The sequence below is a fragment of the Sminthopsis crassicaudata genome, chromosome X (genome assembly GCF_048593235.1).
Source record: "Sminthopsis crassicaudata isolate SCR6 chromosome X, ASM4859323v1, whole genome shotgun sequence".
Lineage (NCBI taxonomy): Eukaryota > Metazoa > Chordata > Mammalia > Dasyuromorphia > Dasyuridae > Sminthopsis > Sminthopsis crassicaudata.
In genome coordinates this window covers 62,503,162-62,524,439 of record NC_133623.1, presented here as the reverse complement: position 1 = coordinate 62,524,439, position 21,278 = coordinate 62,503,162, and the positions used below count along the sequence as shown (strand labels likewise).

The 21,278-nt window shown below is 37.5% G+C and overlaps 1 protein-coding gene across 2 annotated transcripts in view; it reads right to left on the bottom strand.

Annotated features, from left to right (window-relative positions):
• IL1RAPL2 (interleukin 1 receptor accessory protein like 2) overlaps window positions 1-21,278 on the bottom strand; it is a 945,856-nt gene that overhangs the window by 390,443 nt on the left and 534,135 nt on the right. For both annotated transcript variants that reach the window (XM_074277659.1, XM_074277660.1), the window contains 2 exons: window positions 18,840-19,026; window positions 1,996-2,149 (listed from right to left, as the gene is read on the bottom strand). In XM_074277659.1, the coding sequence (XP_074133760.1) occupies window positions 1,996-2,149; window positions 18,840-19,026 (341 nt within the window). The remainder of the gene's footprint in view (window positions 1-1,995; window positions 2,150-18,839; window positions 19,027-21,278) is intronic.

Here is a 21,278-nt window from a genome sequence, read left to right as displayed (position 1 = left end):
TCAGTCTTATCAAAGAAAAAGCATATGGGATTCATTTATTAAGTATTCTGAATTTGTTTTTTTGTTTTTGTTTTTGTTTTTTTAAAAACAAAAAAACCCTTAAGATTGGGGTAGCTAGGTGATGCAGTGGATAGAGCACCAGCCCTGAAGTCAGGAGGAGCTGAGGTCAAATCTGGTCTCAGACACTTAACACTTCCAAGCTGTGTGACCCTGGGCAAGTCACTTAACCTCAATGGCCTCACCAAACCCAAACAAAAAATCCCAATAAATAAAAATAAAAACCCTTAATATTGCAAGAAGTTACCCAGGACAACTAAATGGCACAGTAGTAGACAGAGTGCTAGGCCTGAATTGGAGAAGACTCATCCTTGAGACATCAGATCAGCTTGGAATCAAAACAATATGGTGAAAAATCTATTCCTAATGCTAGACAGAGAAAGTGGCTAATATCAAGAGTATTTGGGTATTATGGAACTGCCTAATTCCTTACATAGACAGAGGCTAAGCACAAAGCCCCTAAAACAACGAGAGCTCAGCCCTTAAGAATTGTGCTTGAGATAATCTCCATGTAGACTTGAGAACATGGGCAGGTATACAATGACTATTTCCTCTGCTTACTATGTGAAGAAAGGGCCTCTGGGATTGGTTTTTGAGCTACAATTGAAAATGGAAATAAAAGACTCCAAAAGGAAGCTTTTTAAGTCTCTTTCCTATCAGGCTGCATTCATTTAAGTGGAGAAGTGGGGGATTCCCTAAGTTTCCCAGTATGAAAAGAAAATGAATGCCAGTGGATTCTTCCATTTCTAAGTTGAGATGAAGCCATAAGGACCATAGTCTGGATATGGATTACATCTTTCTCTTTCCTGCTCTATGTGGAAGAATATTGGAAATAGAACATATTGGGCTAAGACCTTGTAAGGCTGAGAAAGGAAAGAAAGTCCCCAGAGTTCTGGAAAGGGAGTAAAGGAGGATTTTGTGGCCAAACAAATCTAGTTCACCTGCATAGTCCTGAAAGGTAATTGAAATCCATGCCAGTAGTGAAACCCAACCACAAATAATAGATCCCACAAGCAAGAAAGGGTCCTGATCCATTAGCTATGGTACCTTTGGGAGTGAATTTCAAGGGAAAAATACTTTGTAGTTACTGATTTATTTTGATCCTACTCTCCCCAGAAACTGAGCTGGTTTAAGATATTGGGGAGGATACCTGTACCTCCACTTTTACAGTATCTTCTTGGAAAATCTATGTTTGGGAAAACTAATTGATGTCAACTGATGATGTCCAAAGATACTATGTGACCAATTGTAACTTGTGACTGCTGTGGAGAAAAATCCCCTAAAAGAGCGGCTTGAGCTGATAACATTAAAGAGACGCCATAGTTTAACGGAACACTGAGGAAGAGATGTAGTGAACCTCAGTCTGGGAACCCAACTCAGTATGATGAAGGTCAGCTGGTAAAAGAACCCCAGAGCATCAGGATGTTAACAATGATTAATATATAAAGTAGTTGTGGTTCAATATTTGGGGGAGAACACACATCAGTGTACAAGGGCTACACTATTACAATGAAGACTTAGCTCACATTTCAATGAGAGCAAAGGGGAAGGAGGACATTTATTCAGAACTAACAACACACATTTTAGGGGCTAAATTTGTGGATGGGCCCACAACTAACACTTTTTGGTTCTAACTCAGCTTGAGTGTCTGGCCCATAAGAAAACTTCTCTGCATTCTACCCAAGCTATTTAGATCATCCTCAAGGACCAGAATAGTGGAGGAAGTAACTTGAATTGCCAAAAGAAAGAGAATCCTTAGGAGATCAGGTAATTTTGTCCATGCTAAATGTTGGATTTCCTAGGGGCAATGTAGTAACTATGAATTTCCTACAACCTTGATTGACAGTGAATATTCCCACTCCACAATAATCCTTCGATTTCAGAGAAAATGTTCTGAAAATCTGATTTTTTTTTAATTTGGAGAAAGACTGTTCCTACCTGTGACTTTGAGTTCAGTCGTGCGCCGAATAAGTTTTCCTTCATACTTGAGTTCACAAGTGTAATTTCCTCCATCTTCCTCTTGAACCTCCTGGATGAGAAGAGCATTGCCCTTCTGTATAATTACGCTCCTCCACATTTTGGGCTTGCATTCCTGCAGAGAAAACAGTTTCCAATAAGGAGAGATTCAGGTCGCCAAATTCAACATCAACCATTTGACAGTTTTCTTTGTTTATTTGTCTTTTTTTTTTTTTTTTTTTGGTGTTCAAAATATGCATCCAAAACAGCTAGACAGTATAATAAACCAGTGAGTATTGGACGTGACCAGGATAATTTCAATGTCATAGATAAAATACGATTTGAAGAACTTACCCCAAGAGCAGAAGTCTTCTGGAAGGCAGACTACATAAACAAACAAGAGGGGAGGGCCCAAAAAGAGCAGTATGGCATAATGAACAGCTGAATATTCATGACCAGAATATTCCAGTCCTTTTGGTCTGGCAGTGCTGCTTCCATCGGGACTGCAAAGGGTGTTCACTTAGCCATGTAGTTGATGTTGGGGGAGGCAGAGTCATCATTAAACATTCATACAGACATTGAAGTTGGCAAAGTACTCTGCAATCATTTATTCATGGTCCATCCCAACACCTCTGCAAGGGAGGCCATTGCCAAAAGCCCTACTTCAGAAAGGCCCTAAAATCAGTCTCCGAGGCACTCACAGATTTGTTTTCTCCAGAGGCAGCTGGGTAAAGGCAGAAAAAGCAGTGTTCTCTTAAAAGCATAAAGATGCTAGAGGGTGGTAATATGAATGGAAAGGGACTAACCTTCCGGGGTCACCAGTTTCAGCAGACAATAACTCAGGAAGACGGAGGAAATCTTAGTATCAAGTTTTGATTTTTCCCTTCCTTAATTGGACAGAGAGTTATTTTCCTTTTCTTTTGCATTTAACAAGATGGGAGAAGGTGAGATATAGCCTGCTAGGCCTGGAAACTCAATGATCTAGGTTCTTCAAACTTTATTAATTCTCTTGGTACTGGAGACCATGGATACCCAAGGACCACTGAGACACCCTCAATTGTAGCCAGGACAGAGGAAGGGAATGCTTGAGACAAATTAACTGGTCATTGTATAAGGAAAAGATGAAGAGATTAGTCCCTGAATGGGAATGGTGTTGATTTTCCTTCTTCATTATCATACCATGTACCATTTCCCAAATCTACTTCTTCAAGGAAAGAAATAATGCCAAAATTTGCATGGCATAATGGCTAGAGGGAACCCAAAGAAACTTGGGTTCAAGTCTCAGGTCTAAAACACATTGTCTGTTTAACACTGGAAAATTCTGAGACTAAAAGTTACAGAGAAGATAGTGGTAAAGGGAGTTTCCTCTCCTGGGAGACCTTCTATGGGGGGAAATCACAGGTCTGCTCCCTGGCTGTATGTATCTCTTCTAACATCAAAGCTCTAGCTGTATAGATGCTGATGTGACCCAAGAGACGGAGGCCCCATATTGATGTCTTCTCTCACCGCGACACAATTTGTGAGGGTTTTGACAATGAAAATGGTACTTCGGTTTATGAAGACAATATTTAAGAGTAACGTTTCCTTTATGTCCAAGACAACAACCCGGCCTCCGTGTGAGAGAGTAAATAAAATAATACCACCGAGAAACTCTAGATATAACCCCCTCCTTGTCCAAAGTGGTGGTGGCGGTGGTGCTGATGGGAGTTATGTTTAGAAAAACAGTAGTTTGTCTGAAATTAGGGTAGACACTAGGTGTTTTGTGGGGCTTAATCATCTTTAGGATACTTACACACACACACACCTATCTTGCCAGCAAAGGCACTATATATTAACAATGCACAGATGTGTGCACTCCTGGTTCCTTACACTGATCACATTTCTAAAGAAACATACTGATGGTCATTAAACCAAAATATGGCTCCCTTAGGCATCTGGGGGCATGAAGAAAAATAAAAACTAAGCTTCTGTGGTTCAAAACGTGCCAAGGGTTTAGGGGTAGAACAGATTCTAAAGAAAACAAACTGGGAGTCCCTCCTTTCTGTTCCCTTTCATCTCCCTTGGTCTTTCCACCAAGCCACTTAACACAGCTTAGGAAGACCACATCAGGATTATTTTGTTGGGCTCGAAGCTCCATGTTTCAAGGAGGATGTGGACAAGTTCTGGAGAGCGTCCACCGCCGTGTAACCAAGATAATGAGATATTTTGAACAGGGGATGTTTAGCCCAGAGGGAATTCTGCAACAGGGCATGTGCAGATGTGCATGCACATGTATATGTGTGTTTATGTGGAAGGGAAGATAGGGAATCACTTATCAGATACATGAACAGTTGTCATGCTGGGAAGAAAAAACAATAGGGATAAGACTGATACTGAATGAGTTAAGCAAGAAGCATTCATTGAAAGTTATAGGGAGAGGGCAGCTAGTTGATGTAGTGGATAGAGCACCAGCCCTAAAGTCAGGAGGACCTGAGTTTGAATCTGGTCTCAGACATTTATAACTGGGTGACCCTGGGCAAGTCACTTAACCCCAATTGCCTCAGGGGGGAAAAAAGTTATAGGGAGGCAGATTTTGATTTGACAGAGGGAAGAAGTTCCAAAGAATTAGAGTTAGGCAGCAAAGGAAATACTTGCCTTTTGCATGGTAAATTCCTTGTCACTTGATTACTTTATGAAAAGACTGGACGTGTTGCAGAAGGTTGGAATCAATTACATGTAACTTCTCTTACTGCTCAAAACTTCTATGATTATTAATAGGAAGAGGGACTGAACTGTGATTTTACTGATATAGGGAATTACAAATGAGGAAATTACTAATGCAGGTCGACGACGTAGAACACAGGTCCAGAAGTCAAGAAAACCTGAGTGCGAACGTGGCCTCCAAAACTTACTAGCTGTGTGATTCTGTGCAAATCACTTCATTCTGTCTGCCTTCCTTTAAAAATAAAAAAATAAATGTATTACAGGTAGGCAACCTTTCTGAAACCAAGAGATTTTCCTGGAGAACCGAAAGATTAAGCAATCAGATAATTATTACACAGCCAATGTGTGGCAGTCAGGACCTGAAATCAAGTTTTCCTGGCTCTAGAGGAACTTTTCTCTATGCAGCATGCCATGCTGTTTCTCATGATTATTTGTATTATATTGTAGGCAAAACATTGCTCTATTATCATAATAAATTCCTTCCAATAACTTCATGAGTTAAGAAGGGCTGACATTATCTATCCAAATTTATCAATGAGGAAACGGAGGTAGTTTTCAGCCAAATGACTAAGATAAAACAGCTCTTAAGAGCCAAAATCAAAGAGCCCCATGACTTGGCTTTCAGTACAGAGTTCTCCACAAGGAATGGCTGCCATTTACAAGCTGGCCTTTTTGACCAGTGCCAGTTTAGATACCACTACTGCCCACCTGCCAGCTTTGTGTGTCTCCCCTATAACCATGCAATAATTCTACTTGATTCGAATTTATAATCTGGTACAGCTCTTCTTCCAACTTTTGTATCTTTTTTACTATTCAGTGATACCCATTCCCATGCTCCCCCACAGGGAGATTTCTTCTAGGAAAAGCCACGACACCCTCTTCTTCTACTCTTCATGAAACAAACTTAGAAGCCTGATACTATCATACTGACACATCCTCACTGCAAAGGAGATACTTTCCAATGTTCATATCATAGGACCGCTGTGAATCACAGAGGTTGGAACCAGCCTGAATAGTGGTCCACTGGTAAGCAGCTAATTACTTGGGGAAGTCACCGTTTATGACTACCACAAGCTACCTATCTGTTGCTGGATGGAAATGGAGGACTCATTGTTCACATGAGATTAAAAACTTCAGAGCACCAACAATTTGTATTAAAATAAGACATTCTCATCTATCAAGAATTCAGATAACTTTTCTGTTTAATTCTGGAAAGAGTGTGAACCTCATAGTAAGGGGACTTAAAATACTGAAATATTCTTTTGGGTGGATGGGAGTAAAATGAGGTACCAAAACATCAGAAAGATGGTAGATCATAAACAAGGGGTGATACATGTTCCAATGTGTTGATCTGTTTCCTCAATTATATTTCTTTGATTGGAGAGGAGAGAGATGATATAATTCATGCTGATTCTGGGTCACTCCCCTACTCTTGGTAGACGCCCTACTTTGCACATTACAAGTCTGATCTCTATTTTTTTAAAGTCTTCCTTGTACATGGCATCTTGTTCTCTATGCCTACTGACTTCTAACTCAAAGAGTCTTTCATTAACTTTAAGACAAGCTCAAGGACCATCAACTAGATGAACCAATTTTCCCCATTTCTGACATCCCTTTAAATCAATATTGTGTTTAATCTGTTTATACATGTACTTCTTGTCTCCCTTAGAATAGAAACTGCTTGGAGTGGGGATTGTTTCACACTCTGTTAATTTTTTCCCTGGGCCTAGAACATGTTAAGTGCTTAAAAATGATTAGTGAATTATTTTGAAACCTTAATGTGCTTTACAACTATTTTTTTTATACCCCATGATGATTCATGGTATGAGTATGAGAAACAAAAGGAAGGCAGATAAAAAGAGAACTAGATGGAAACAACATCACAGAAAAAAAAAAAGAAGTATGACAGAATAAATAGGAGAAGAGGTGCCAAACGTATAGGGAGGTCAGGAAGGAGGACCACTAAGAAAAGGCCATTGGATTTTAAAAATCAGAAATGACTGGGAAACTTCAAGAGACTAGCTTGAAGTAGAATTAGGAGCGAGATTGCAAAGACTTTTAGAAATAAGTAGCATGTGAGGAAAGGGGGACTATTAAGAAGTGTAGATAATCTTTCTAATAACTTTAGTGGCTGCAATGTTTGGATTAGGGGATCCCAGCTTAAATTTCTTAAAATTTTAAAACCATTGCTATTATTTAAATTTAATAATATACATCAAATATTGCAAATTGTTTTTTCAAGGTATATTTAAGGTTGATATAAGAAAAATCTTCCAATCAGAGGAGAACAAAAGAATAATGGGCTACCTTATGTTGCAGACAGTTATATCTCACTGGAGGTCTTCAAGCAAGGGCTAGCTGGCTACGTTTTAAGCCTATTATGGAGGGACCAAACTAAATGGTTAGAGAAGTCCCTGCCATCTCTGAAATTCTATAAATCTTCAATCAAATACAGACTATATCTGAAGTTCCTGGGATGGCCTGGCATATTATTGAGCAAACACTGCCCCCTCTGTCCATGACACACCTGGAAACCATCTTCAATGGCAGGAGATAGGTCTGGGAAGTATGGATTCTCTTACTATCCCCTCCCTAATCAAACAATTTGGAGGTTATCAGGTGTTAACTATGCTATTACCATAAAAAATGGCTAGCTGAGGACATCTTGTGATACATTGGAGCCAATGTCCACTTCCTACTTTTTTCAGTCCTTCAGACAAACCACCCTTTCCCAATTGTAAGCAAACTAATTCCTCCAGAATAATGAAAGTTAATTAGCAAAGATCAAATGGAATCTCTTTTTCCCAGAATCAATAATGCTATGTCCTTTGACCTTTTCTCACGTGAACAAAAATCTGTTTTGATAAAATAATATTTTTCCCTGAAAATGAACATCAGAGGTTGGTGTCAGAGGTAATAACTTTAATTATTTGAAAAAGATAAATGGTGCAAACATACAAAAACATTTGCAAGGTTAATGACTTAAGTGGTTTTCTTTGTTAAAATTAATATGGCCCTCAACTTTGCTATATACTTATCTTTCAACATTATGGGGATCTGGGTTGGATCACCTGTCCCACCAAAATGTATAATCTGCAGAAATATGCAAATATTCATAAATATGCAAAATAATCTGCATAAAATTTTTGGCCCTCCCTTTGTACCAGAGAAGAAATCTGAATTTCTTCAAGATTTTATTTTTATTGACTTAGTTTTTACTTGTTTTAACTACAAAAAAGACATTTTGCACATTTATGGTATTAAAAGAAAAATATGTAAATAATATACAATATTACATGTATAGTTTGGACATTTCTGAGTTTTTAAACTTTTCCTGAGTCATCTCCTGGAATTCATGAGTTATCTATGGCTTCTCCAAAATTGCCCCTATTAAAAAAAATAAAAAATAAAAAAAAATGCCCTTATTTAATTTCTTATTCTGACACATAATATATCGAAATTGTGATGAGGAAAGTTGTCACATGGAAGGGACACTTGTCGACTGCTTGAGTCAGTATCTAAGTCTTTTCAAAAGATTCAACTGTTATTAAGTGTATCTGTAATTCAAAACCTAAGATAAATCTGATGTGGACACAACAGTTTTATCATTTTCTCACTAGAAAAAATCTAATTGAGATAGATTCAGTAATGAACATGGGGCAAAAGAAAAAGGCCCATCCTCTGCTGACCTGCCAAAAACTTTTCATCCAAAAACAGTCCATGCAATGAATGATGACAGGATGTATTGTTTTGTTAAAATTCAAAGAAAAAAATTAATTCAAAATCCATACAATTAAATACGTGTAAAATAAATTTAAACAATCACATCTGATATTTGTGTATACTTATAGCATTTATACTTCTTATGTAATTAGAATCTGAAATTACCCCCAAGCTTTAGGGATACTCTGTATGACTTCTTTCCCTCTGCCCCACTGATTTCACTCGAGTGAAAGAGCATAGGATTCTGTTGAACTTCACTGTCTCACTTTTCCATAGATTTGAAAAGCATATTAGAGGCTCATCTGGCTCTTTTCAAGTTCTTTTACTTTCTCTCTTCCTTCCTGTAAGGAACCGTGAGGTCCATGTGTTCTCAGGCTCATGCAGGCTCCGATGAGCAGCAGAAAAGTACTCAGCTACTAATAATTGAACATTTCACAGGCTCAGGGTGATTAAAGATTCAGAATTCCCATTTAGTTTGTGTCCTGGTAAACTCCAGCAAATATCTCTCTCTTGAGCAAAATTTCATTGTGACTTAAGGAGTTGCTTAGAGAGGTCCAATCATAACCATTGTTACTAGGAGGTCCTGACATCTCCAGCTGATTGGGGGGTACAACACGTACAATAGCTGATGGAAGCTAAAATGTCTCCCTTTTTCTAATAGGATAGATAGTAAGTCTGTGGACTGAGGTTAATTATATCCAGAAGAAAAAATACCAGAGTCTATAGCAGTGGTCCTCAAACTTTGTAACTAGGGGGCCAGTTCACTGTCCCTCAGACTGTGGGAGGGCCAGGACTATAGTAAAAACAAAAACTCACACTCTGTCTCCCAGACAGAGCCCATTTGCCATAACCTTGAGGCCACATAAATGTCCTCAGCGGGCCACATCTGGCCCATGGGCCGTAGTTTGAGAACCCTAGTCTATAGCAATAGGGTCCATCCTTAAGACTCATTCCAATTCAAACACGAGCCACATTTCTGATATACTTGCTACTAAAAAAAAACATATTCTGGGGATTGAGGGGGATACAAATTTATTTTAAAGCAGCTAATGATAATATCTAATATTTCCATAGTATATAATATTTGCAAAGCATTAAATATAGGATGAAATTTGATCTTCCTGGCTCAGGGGATAGAATATTAGGCCTGGATTCAGGAAGACCTGAATTCAAATATAGGCTCAGACACATATTAGCCATGTGATCCTGGGAAGGTCATTTTACTTCTGTTTTACCACATGTACTGAAGAAGGAAAAGAGAAACCAGTCCAGTATGTTTGTCCAAAAAAATCTCATGGACAGTATCGAAATGCTATCATCCATGACATCATGAGGAGATGGACACTGAATAGCAACAGCAAAAGTACCATTATTATCCCAATTTTATGGAAGGACAATCGGAGAAAATAAAGTGAATGGTTTCAAGAATGAGTTATAATTATCAAGGAGCAAAAAATCTAGTAGAGAGATTAAGGCAAAAGCATAAAGATAATACAAATAGCACAATAATATGACACTTTAAGGTATTAAATGCTAGTTATAAGTTATGTCATTTAATTCTCAACTCTGTCAGTTAGATGGGTGATACACAATAAATCAGAGATGAGGAAGCTTAGACTGAGAAAGAATTAAGTAGCTAAAAGTTTGGGAATCTACTAAATGGTTGAAATTAGACCTGGAGCTCCGGCCCTCTACCTCCACTGTTCCTTTATAGTCGTTCTATGACTTCTCAGCTCATTTTAGTGCCAATAAAATGAAACCTAAGGTGCAAACCTTTCAAATGACTTAAAAGAGGACTCTTAAATAAACCTTAATTTCCATTTTAATGTAACAACCAAAGTTGCTCTGTTTTTCCCAATGACCACCCTGGAAAGTAAATTGATGAACCCATTTTTTTTTTCAGATGAAAAAACAAGCACAGAAAGGTTTTGATGTAGGGTTACAACACATACAATAGCTGTCAGAAGTTAAAATGTCTTCCTTTTTCTAATAGGATAGATAGTAAGTCTAAAGATTTTTTCCATAGGAAAAAGTAGCACAACTACTAATGATAGTCCAAGCTCCCAAAGGTAAGTAAGTCAAAAAGTTACAATTGAACCCACTTCAATGAACGTCCATTGCTTTTGATGAGTTTGACTATAATATCTCCAAAATTACTGAATGGAAATTCTTAAATCTGATAAAAGCGATGTTTTGCTGTGAGAACATTTCTACTCTGTGTGGTCTGTGGTGCTCTAAAGTTCTCTTTTTAAAAAGTCAAGAAATAACGAGCAGCAAAAAATGGAAAGCTTTCCATGTAAACATCAAATTTACTTGCAATATTAACTTTTACTTAAAGGAATTTTCCCCCTCTGTTGAGTTTGAGTCTGGCCATATCCAACACGACTCCCTTTTCCAAATGGAATGGTGTATTCCCGGGAAGAGCATATTGTGAGTCACCAAATACAGGAATTAATTGATAAAAAGCATATTGAGAGAGAGGAGAGAGGAGTATACTCAATGACAACATATGGTGGAGTAGTGCTGGGGTGTGGAGATTTCTGAACTGCACCTTGGATAGCAGATGACTTCTTTACCGCAATCAGGTGGCCCTGCCACTTTGCCAACAGCTCCCTAGTCAACAGGAAAGCAGGGAAGTCTGCCTGATTTGCATTTATGCTTGCATTTGCGCTGAAGCTTCCTTCATTTTTTTTTTCCGCCCGATGCACAATTATTTTACTTGTCATCATGGAATTCTTTCCTTCTCTTATATCAGGGAATAGTGATTCCTATCCATGGGAAGAAAGGTGATCGGCCACTATCATCCCCCTCCAGTAGGTTCAATGCTTTGCTGACATTCCATATACAACTTGGAAACTTGCCTTTCATAGGAGAGAACTCTTCAAAAAGGAATTAGGCTAACTCTATGTGATGGACTGATCTAGTAATATTCTTCCTTAGAAAGGCAGCGTAGAAATGAAGAAAGAGCACTAATGCTGAAACCAGAAGATCACTTTCTGCTGCTGAGGATTATTATTTACAATAAGCAACATGGAGGTCCAGTGATTGTTGTTTGTTTCCAACCATTCGTGACCCCATTTGGCAAAGATACTGAAGTGGTTTTCCAATTCCTTCTCCAGCTCTTTGAAAAATGAGGCGAAGATGAGTGAAGTGCCCAGGACCACACAGCTAGTAAGTGTCTGAGGCCATGAACATGAGTTTTCCTAATTCCCAACCCAGGACTCTATCTACTACAGCATCACAGAGCAGCCACCTGAGGAATAGATAGAGAACAGACTTAAAAATAAGAAGGCCCAGGATCAAGTCCTACTTCTGACTCATTGCTGGAGGTGTGACAAGTCACTTAAACCCTCAATCCCCTAGACAACTCTCTTAAGACTAAGAATTGCAAGACTATATGCTACTTTGCATTACAGAATCCTCCTCTTTCTTTCCAGTTCCATAAAATGAGATGATGGATATACATGGATTCTGAATATCCTTCAAAATATATGGCCACATATATGACTTTAAGCAAGTCTCTTGGGGCCTCAATTTGTGCCTCTATTAGATATGGGAATTGAAATAAATGGACTCTAAAATTTCTTTCTTTTCTAGAATTAGGATATTCTTATTGAGTGAGGGAATAATTCTATTATTTACAACTTCTCAAGTCACATCAATAAACAAGTATTTTTAAGTGCACACTATATGTGAGGCACCATATAAGGGAATGGGATTACAAAGACAAAGCATGGACTAGAATCAAGAGGACAATGTATGTTAGGTCACGTATTGGCTATCCCATGCTCCAGACTTTGGCTTGATCCATGAGCATCAACCTGGAAAGACAACCACTAACTGGACCATGATGTAGGCCAAAGAAGATATGACAGAGGGTCAATGGAGACCAAAGAATATAGGCAGAGGGTCAATGTAGACCAAAGAAGATAGACAGAGGGTCAAGCCTCTTGGATCTCCTAAATTCTAGCCTTTCCAGGAACCTGCTATGTGACCTTGGACAAGTCCCCTTCATGTTAGTGATCTACAATTTACTCTCCGTGGAAAATGCCTCAGAAGGGCAGATGAGATGGCCTCAAATGTCCTTCTCACTTCTAGTATGATATACTTCAAAATCACCGCCATGGTTTACTTCTTGATCAGAAATTAGCCCAAATCTTTTCTGGTAAATTTAGGCAACCAGAAAGACTGAAAGGAGTCAAATAGGGACCATTTTTTTTTCACTCCAATTCATTTAAGTACCTTTTGGACATAAAACTAGTTATTCAAAAACATATCCAATTTTCCATGAAGGAATCTATTCTGGCCCCAGGATCAGAAATGGAACACTGGTAAATTCATTGTACCAAGGGCTCAAAGGACTGGTTGGGAAGCCAGCTCTGCCACTGACCTTCTTGATATATGGTAAATCATTAAGCTATCGTGAGAGCTTTGGGCAAAATAATCAAGAGATTTCTAGATTTAACTCCCACAACCAATCCTCTGCATATAAATAATGGTTCTTTAGGCTGGTAAAACTTCTCAACTAAAAAATTATCCACGTAATTAATTCCAGCTTTTTGGGCATTTACTCAACTACTGAAAAATGAGTCTAAAACAAAGGCCTTTGGTATTGGCCAATAGTCATGTAAGAAAGGTGAACCTACTGTCACACAACTGCAACCCCATTTTATTATGAGATAGTCTTAATTTGGGGGAAGTTTTCCTTTTGATCTGGCCTAAATTGGTACCTCAGCACAATGGACCCATTGCTCCAGGGCTACTTTCTAGAGTCAAAGGGAACAAGTTGCTAACCACGCTAGACCTTGACAGCCCTTCAAATACTTGACTTTCCTAAAAATCCAGCTCCCCATAGCACACTGCTTCTTCCACCCCTTCCCCTTTTCTTCCTTCAATTAAACTCCATTAGTTCCTTATCACTACAACAATCAAATACAAAATCCACTTTAAAAGGACTCCAAAACCTTGACCCTTCTTGTACCTTGCTAACTCCCACATGCTCCAAATCACAGTGAAACCGGTTTTAACTTATTCCTGAAATGTGAAGTGACATTCTGAGCCCTGATTCCAAGCAGTTTCAATACCTATCCCCAATTACTGGACCTCTCTCCCTCCTAATCTCTGCCTCCTGGAGTTCCCCATTCCCCTCAATTTTTAGCTGAAGTTTCAATTTCTACAAGAAGTCTTTCCTAACTAATAACCTTTAAGTGCCTTCCCTTTGGGATTATACCCAATTTACCCAGTATATGTCTAGTTTGTAAATAGATATATTTTCATGTTGCCTGTCCCATTAGCTTGGGAATTCTTTTAGATCTTTTGCTTGTCTCTGTATCTCCAAAGTTTAGCATGGTACCTGGCGCATAATACTCATCTACAAAATAACTGCTTCGGTGCAATCACTGCTATCCTTTTTAAATATAATATATTAAATATTAAATATAATCATTGTTTTGATTAAACATTTTAGAGGTTGACTAGAAATTGAAGTCCATTTCACAAATTTATAGTTTGAAACATCTATGCTCCTCCATTTTTAAAATGAAAACTGGGAGATTGGCCTTCATCTGCTTCAGTAGTAGCTTTCATTTTTGATTATTTTCAAAGATATAGATGTCCAGCACAATGAAAAGAGTGCTGGATTCGTATTGAGCGCTTTTTAAGTTTAAATTCCACATTAGACACTTTCTAGCTGTGTGATTCTGGACAAATTATTTCATTTTTCTCAGCTTCTGCTGTTTATTGGTACAATGGGGATAATAACAACACATACCCCTTTCCCATTCCCATATACATATACTGCTGTTGCTGCTACACCCCATCCAAACCCTTTGGAATAATATATTCCATTCCAAAGTCAGAATCATGGGATGCATCACATCAAGCCTCCGTGACACCCTACCAGGTCAATTTTGTGCTCCTATATCAGGATTTCTAGTTTCTCATAATTGCCTGTTACTTATTCTTTAAACATCTCTGTACTGACGGCTGAGACTATAGCTCTTATTACTGGTTACAGTCTTGAGTCTGATCTCCTATGAACTTCTGGGTCTTTCAGCTATCCTTAAATGTAGCTATTTTTTATATCTAGGTTAGTGGCTTTCTACTTTCCCCTTCCTTTTCAAGTCAAAGCTGTTTTGTTAGATTTACAAGATATATGGCAAATGCAATCTCTTATAAGGTATAACCTATTCCTTGCCTATAGCCCATTATTCTTGTATTTTAAACTGAGATCCAGAAATCCAAATCCCTTTTTCAGATACCATCGTCATAACCAGATTTTCAATTTAAGAATTCTTATTCTCTCTTTTGAATTCATTTGCTTGGAGTGGCAGCAGTGATATGAATACTCCTTTTGCCCGAACGGTTGCTGGTAATCCATAGTCCTTTTGCTAAGACATATCATTTGTGTCTATGTGAATAATCAGCATTCAGCCGCAGGGATCAGGCTTAAACCAGCGAGGACAGTTTCCTATCACATCATTGACATATGCACTCACAACAATAGATCTCATTCACAGCATCCTCGAAGCAGCCACTGAGAAAAGTAGTCTAACCTATTATGTCCCCGTCTGTGGCCTTCCACAGGCATTTCAGATTGCTGGCCATCCCCATCCATTTTAGTGAGGGGCAGTCTCCGGGGTGCCAGTGATTTAAAAAACACCGTAACCATGGTTCTTGCCTGGTGGAGCTTGGAACAAGAGAAGATGGTCGAAATCTGATTTGAATGATTTGAATAGTCCCACACCAGTGTCTTGGATAAGAAGCTATAACAGGAAGGAGTAGGGATGCTCAATGCTAATATCAATCATTTAACTCTAAAAAAATTTTTCTTCAATAGCTTTTTATCAAGCTTCATTAAATGGAGGAATACAGTGCAAAAAAGACTCGACATCAAGTCAAGGATTTGGGGTGTCATAGTTTAATAAGTTAAGACAACTGCCCGAACTTAATTATTCCATGACTTTGGGCAAGTCATTTAACATTTAATGACCAAAACTTCCTTAGCCTCTTCCAGGTATAGTTCTATGAATCTATAATGATCACGGGGTAGCTTTTAGCACCTTTGTGAGCCTCAATTTCATGTCTTGTAAAATAAAGAAATTTGACTAGATGTTAACTGATGTCATTTACAAATCAATTACCTCATCCCACAATGTGAGGTGTACTCTTCGCCAATGCTATCAAACTCAAATAAAAATGGGGGCCAAAAATCCATACATTATCCAGGATCCCTATGGCCATAAAGTTCCTTAGTTTGAAAAAGTAATGTTTTTATTATATTTTATTATAATATATGTTGCTTTTATCTTTATCTTTATTTTATTATATTTTATTTACTTTGTTAAATATTTCTCAATTATGTTTTAATCAGGTTCTAACCCACTAGGGAGTACGGTGGGCCACATATGTGTTTGACACCTCTACTCTAAGGATACATCCTAGACCCTCATATATTCTGTTTTGATGGTTTTCTCAGTTCCCCTGGGGTCAATTATCTCTATTTAGATAACTGACCGATCTATACAGCCAGCCTTATTTTCTTTACCCGATTCCAGACCTGGCTGTCCCTTAGGCATTTCAAAAATTCACCTCGTCCAAAACAACTCAATAGTTTACCAGCTAAATGACCCTTCCATATTTTCAGCTTTCTTACAGGGGACCAGCAATGCCCTCTCTGGAAATGGCTATCCTCATATTTAATTGCTTAAAAATTCCCATCAATTCCATTTCTGGAACATCTGTCTCCTTTTTTCCTCTTACATATCTAGCACCCTAGTTCACACCCAAATAGCCTCTTAATTGGATTACTCTAATCACCTCCTAATTGGTCTCCCAGTTTCTAATCTCTAATCTCTTTAAGTCATCAGCTACAAAACTAGGAAAATAATCTTCCTAAGGCACAGGTCTGACCATATCGAGCTAGCTCTCTCTCAAAATCCCCCAGCGAAATTCAGTTTCCTATAGAAAGAAAAAGAATTCCTCAGTCTGATTTTGAAGATCCCCCACAGGATCTGTTTTCTAACCTTCCTTTTTCCATATATCCTTTCATACTATTGAACTTTGTGAACGCTATTTCTGTTAGTCTAATCAGTCAAGTGAGATTCTTCATGACCACATTAGGAGATTTCTTGGCTAAGATACCAGAATAATTTGACATTTTCTTCTCCAACTCATTTTTCAGATGAGAAAACTAAGACAAACAGAGTGAACTGAGTTTCCTAGGGTCACACAGATAGAAAGTATCTGAGAACAAATTTGAACTCAGGCATTCCTAATTCCAGGCTTGGGTACTCTTATTCACTAGGATCCAGCTGCCCCTTGTGAACTTTGTTTTAGCCAGAAGACTACTAGCTGTCCTTCAAATTCAAAATTCCATTTCTCACATCAATGCATTTATAAAGGCTGTTTCTCCTGCTTACAATGCAAGGAATACCTTTTCACCTCTGTAGCTGAAAGTTCTTAGTTTCTTTAGTGGACAAGCAGAAGAGCCAGCTTTTATATATATATATATATATATATATATATATATATATATATATATATATATTTATATATATATATATTTATATATATATATATATGTATATATATGTATATATGTATAACATATATACATATATTATACATATTATATATAGCCTTTGCTGATCTCCCTCCCTTTAGCTGATAGCACTTTCACCTTACAGGGATGTCCGACATGACTGGTGGAATAAACTGCATTGGATGGTGGTTTCCCTCTATGGTACATAAGTTACCAGTCCTGATGAGTTTTCCATTATAACCATTTTACTTCTTCCAAGTTAAAGCACCTATTCACATAGGTGTCCCATGTCTTGCCTATGAACATGCTAAAAGGAACCCAGCCATCAATGACTCCAAGTGTTCCCAGGATGCTTGGTACCTGACAAGAGTGTGGCCATGTTAACCTTGGAAATGAGAAGCCTAAACTCCAAAGGAAGGTACTCCATGGCTTTGGGAAAACATCCTGATGCCCTGAGTTGTTTGTTTGTTTGTTTTGTTTGTTTTTTGTTTTTATTTTTTTATTTAACCATTACTGACAAGAACTGCAAATAAAACTCTAGTTCCTTAAATCCAAATATATATATTAGGTCTTAGTTTATACCCACTTGTGAGTTGGCATCAGGCAAGAAAATACAAGTCCTAGGTTCCATTCGCCAAATTCACAGACCTTCCCAAGCTTTTGAATAGTGGTTTTCACAGTTCATTCTACAAAGAATCCCAATGGGGATCAACAGTATAAATTCTGGACTCTGATGGGGTACTTGTTCTTCTGTCTTAGCCAAATTAGTGGGCTTCTCCTCATTCATTCTATCATTTGAGAATTGCCTATTGTTGGTAAATAGGAGGATAAAGTATTGGACTTGAAATCAGGAATTACTTGAGTTCAAATCCTGTCCTAGACCCTTACCTGGGAGTCATTCCCTCTTCATTAATCAAAGCTTCCCCTTCTGTATGTAATATATAGGGCAGTTAGAAAGTCATAGATAGAACACTGAACTCAGAATAAAAAAAAAAAACAAAAAACTAATCTTCATGAGCTCAAATCCTGCATCCAACATTTACTAATTATGGGACCCTAGGCAAGTCACTTAACCCTGTTGGCCTCCGTTCCTCAAATACAAAATAAACTGGAGAAGGTAATAAGAAATTATTCCAGCTTCTTTGTCAAGAAAACCCCAGAAGGGGACATGAAGCATCAATACTCTACTTAAAGGATGTAACATATAAGAATATCTAGGGCAATTAGAAGGCATAATGGATAGAATGCTAGGTCTGAAAAAAGGAAAATCTGAGTTGAAATCCACTTTCACTTACTGAAGGACTCTTACTTAACATGTATTTTCCTCAGTTTCTTCATATGTAAAAAAAAGAATAATAACAGAACTTCCATGTCAGGGCTGTTTTGTGGATCAAAAGAGAAAATAATTTTAAACCATGGCCCTTGGCACATAGTAAACACTATATAAATATTGTGGTTCTTTCAATCATGTCTGACTTTTCTGGACCACATTTGGGATTGTTTTGGCAAACATACTGGACTGGTTTGCTATTTCTTTCTCTAATAGAAATGTCAGATATTATATATTATTAGCAATTAACTAGGAAGTGTTGTTCACACCATTTTTAGTGGGTATTATGATTTTATTTGAAAAACACATATGCTCCATATTATTACAATAACTACCATTATAATTATTTAGTTGGAATAGGTGGGGAAAAGGGTCTTTGGTACCCATCAGAGGGATGGACAGACAGTCAACAGTGGTCACTGGGAACTTGTAAAATTTTAAAACAACATCAACAACAAGAACAATGAATGCACTTTGACCTCCCTCTGTGATCCTGTCCCAGAAGAAAGCCCTCCCCTCCCGCATTACCTTGTACCACACGACATCCGGTTCCTGCTCTGCAGTTTTGTAATCGTCCATGTCTGGGCAGACAATCTCCTTTCTTTTTGTGACTTCGGATTTTTCGGAATAGCGGATCTGACTATTGTAGCAAAGTCCAGATTCATTCTCTGCCACTGTCAAGGACATAGACACCTTCATGCAATAGGTTGAGTTTCTGGAAGAAGAAAAATGACAGAATGGCTTTACTGGATGCTTACACCTTCATTTCTCTGATTTCTAATTTGAGAGTATTGACTTTCCCATTTAAGATTTCACCTAAGAAGGACTTCCCGCAAGGCCGCAAAACAAGAGATGTTATGTAAAGCCCAGTCTGTCCACCATCCTTCAAAAAATGAGTAATACACAAAAGAAAGTAATCAAAATTGGAACATTAGAAAGAAGGGCAAGGAAACTACTCCCTATAAGGCAATTCATATCAAAAAAATACAAGATCTAATTACTGGTCTATATTATTCTGCCCCATGGTTGACTGCTTCAAGGTCGGAGAAGCACGACCCCCAGACATCACAAATATTATATAGTGGCTCAAGTATTTGCCCACTTTCGATAATCTAAGTACAAAATAACAGGGAACCTTTGATGGCCCCCAAGAGTGGAAACAAGGTAGCAGAGATGAAGGTTTAGAGTGAGGAAGATATGGGTATAAATGCAGCCTCAGAAACGTACTAGTTATGTGACCCTGAGAAACTGAGTTCATTTCTGTCTGCCTCAGTTTCCTATCTTATAAAATAGGAATAATAATATTTCCTTTACATTCTAGGATTATTATAAGAATCATATGTGATAATATTGGTAAAGTACTTAATACACTGACAAGAACATAGTACTACATAAATGTTAGCTATTATAGCCTGAACCTGAGAGACAACAGTTATAAGATCAACTGAGTGCATTATTTGAAAATGGGAAACATACCAATGAGAAAGAATAATAGCAACTAATAAATAGAAGGAAAATCATTCTCCTGTCAATATTTGAATTATTATATATATGGTATACTACTTGGGTTGGCATGGGGTGGAGAACAATTAAAATGATATTAAGTTCAAAAAGAAAGTTGTAAAATAAAGAAGAAATTTATCCACAAAAAAAGAAAATAATTTTTTACATCAGAAAAACAGCAAAGCAATGATCAAATATAATGCATCAATACCATGGAATGAAAAAAGTCAATTTAAAAACCCTAGTGGGGGCAGCTAGATGGTACAATCAATAGAGTACTGGACCCAAAGTCAGGATGATCTGTGTTCAAATGTTGTCTCAGGCATTTAACAGTCATTAGCTGTGTGACCTTGGGGAAGTCACTTAACCCCAATTACCTTGCCAAAAAAAAAAAATATCAAACAACCCTAATAGAAAAGAAATTGCTGTACCTACATAAGATTTTGTGAAATCATATATAAAAAATTAATATATGATTACTAATCATACAAAAACTGTAAAAACCTCCAGAATATATAGAATGGTAGAAAAGAGCAATAAACTTATTGAAAATTTCAGGATATTAGAAGAGGAATTAAAGCTATAAAAAAATTTAAAAGACAAACAAATGAGTAAGCATCTAAAAGACAAAATGGAAGAGTACATGAAACATGTCAACAGTATATTTAAAACTAAAAAGCAAAAAAGCAGGACCAAAAATTCTCAAAGGAAATTAAAAAAAAAAAACACCAATACAGGAAGAGAAACAACTGGTACTGAAGACAGAAGATGCAGAGATTATTTTAGATCACATTTTCTATAACATCAAGAAACTTTAAAAAACGATTTAATGCTACAAAACAGTATAAGAAAATTACCCACAAATATTCAAAAAGAGAGAGCAAAATACAAATTGATAGAAAACAAAAGGGAGACACATATCCTGGAAGTTTTATTTCTGTTCTCATCACAGATTTTATAGACTTGGAAAATAGACCACTGAACTTTCATTGATTCCATTTGAAGGAGCCTGTTTTAATCTATGTATTGAATTCTAAAGGATGGAAAACTGGTGACCAGTGATCCTTGTTGACAGAAAAGGATGCTATAAGATGTTTATTGGATTAAATAGAGTACCTCACTCTCAAACTGTTGTCTACCCTGGAAAAAGGACAAGGAAAAACAATGTTATTTAAGTAGCAATGGGAATAAACCAGTGAGAAAAAATCAAGCAGAAGTCAGTCAATCAAGAGACCGCATTTTAGCATGGTTGGGAAATGTGGAAAATACTGTGCTTATTTCAGATTGCCGAATTTCAAGTAATAGCAGAGTGTCCACAAGAGGCCACCAAGATGGTAATAGGCTCTAAATTCATAGCATATGAAGATCACAGAGGTTGCTTATTTTTCCCTCTTGAAAAGGACCGTGACATCAAGGAGGTGTTGGATTTCAGTGAGGGAGGGCTGGGCAAAGTCACCTGCCTCA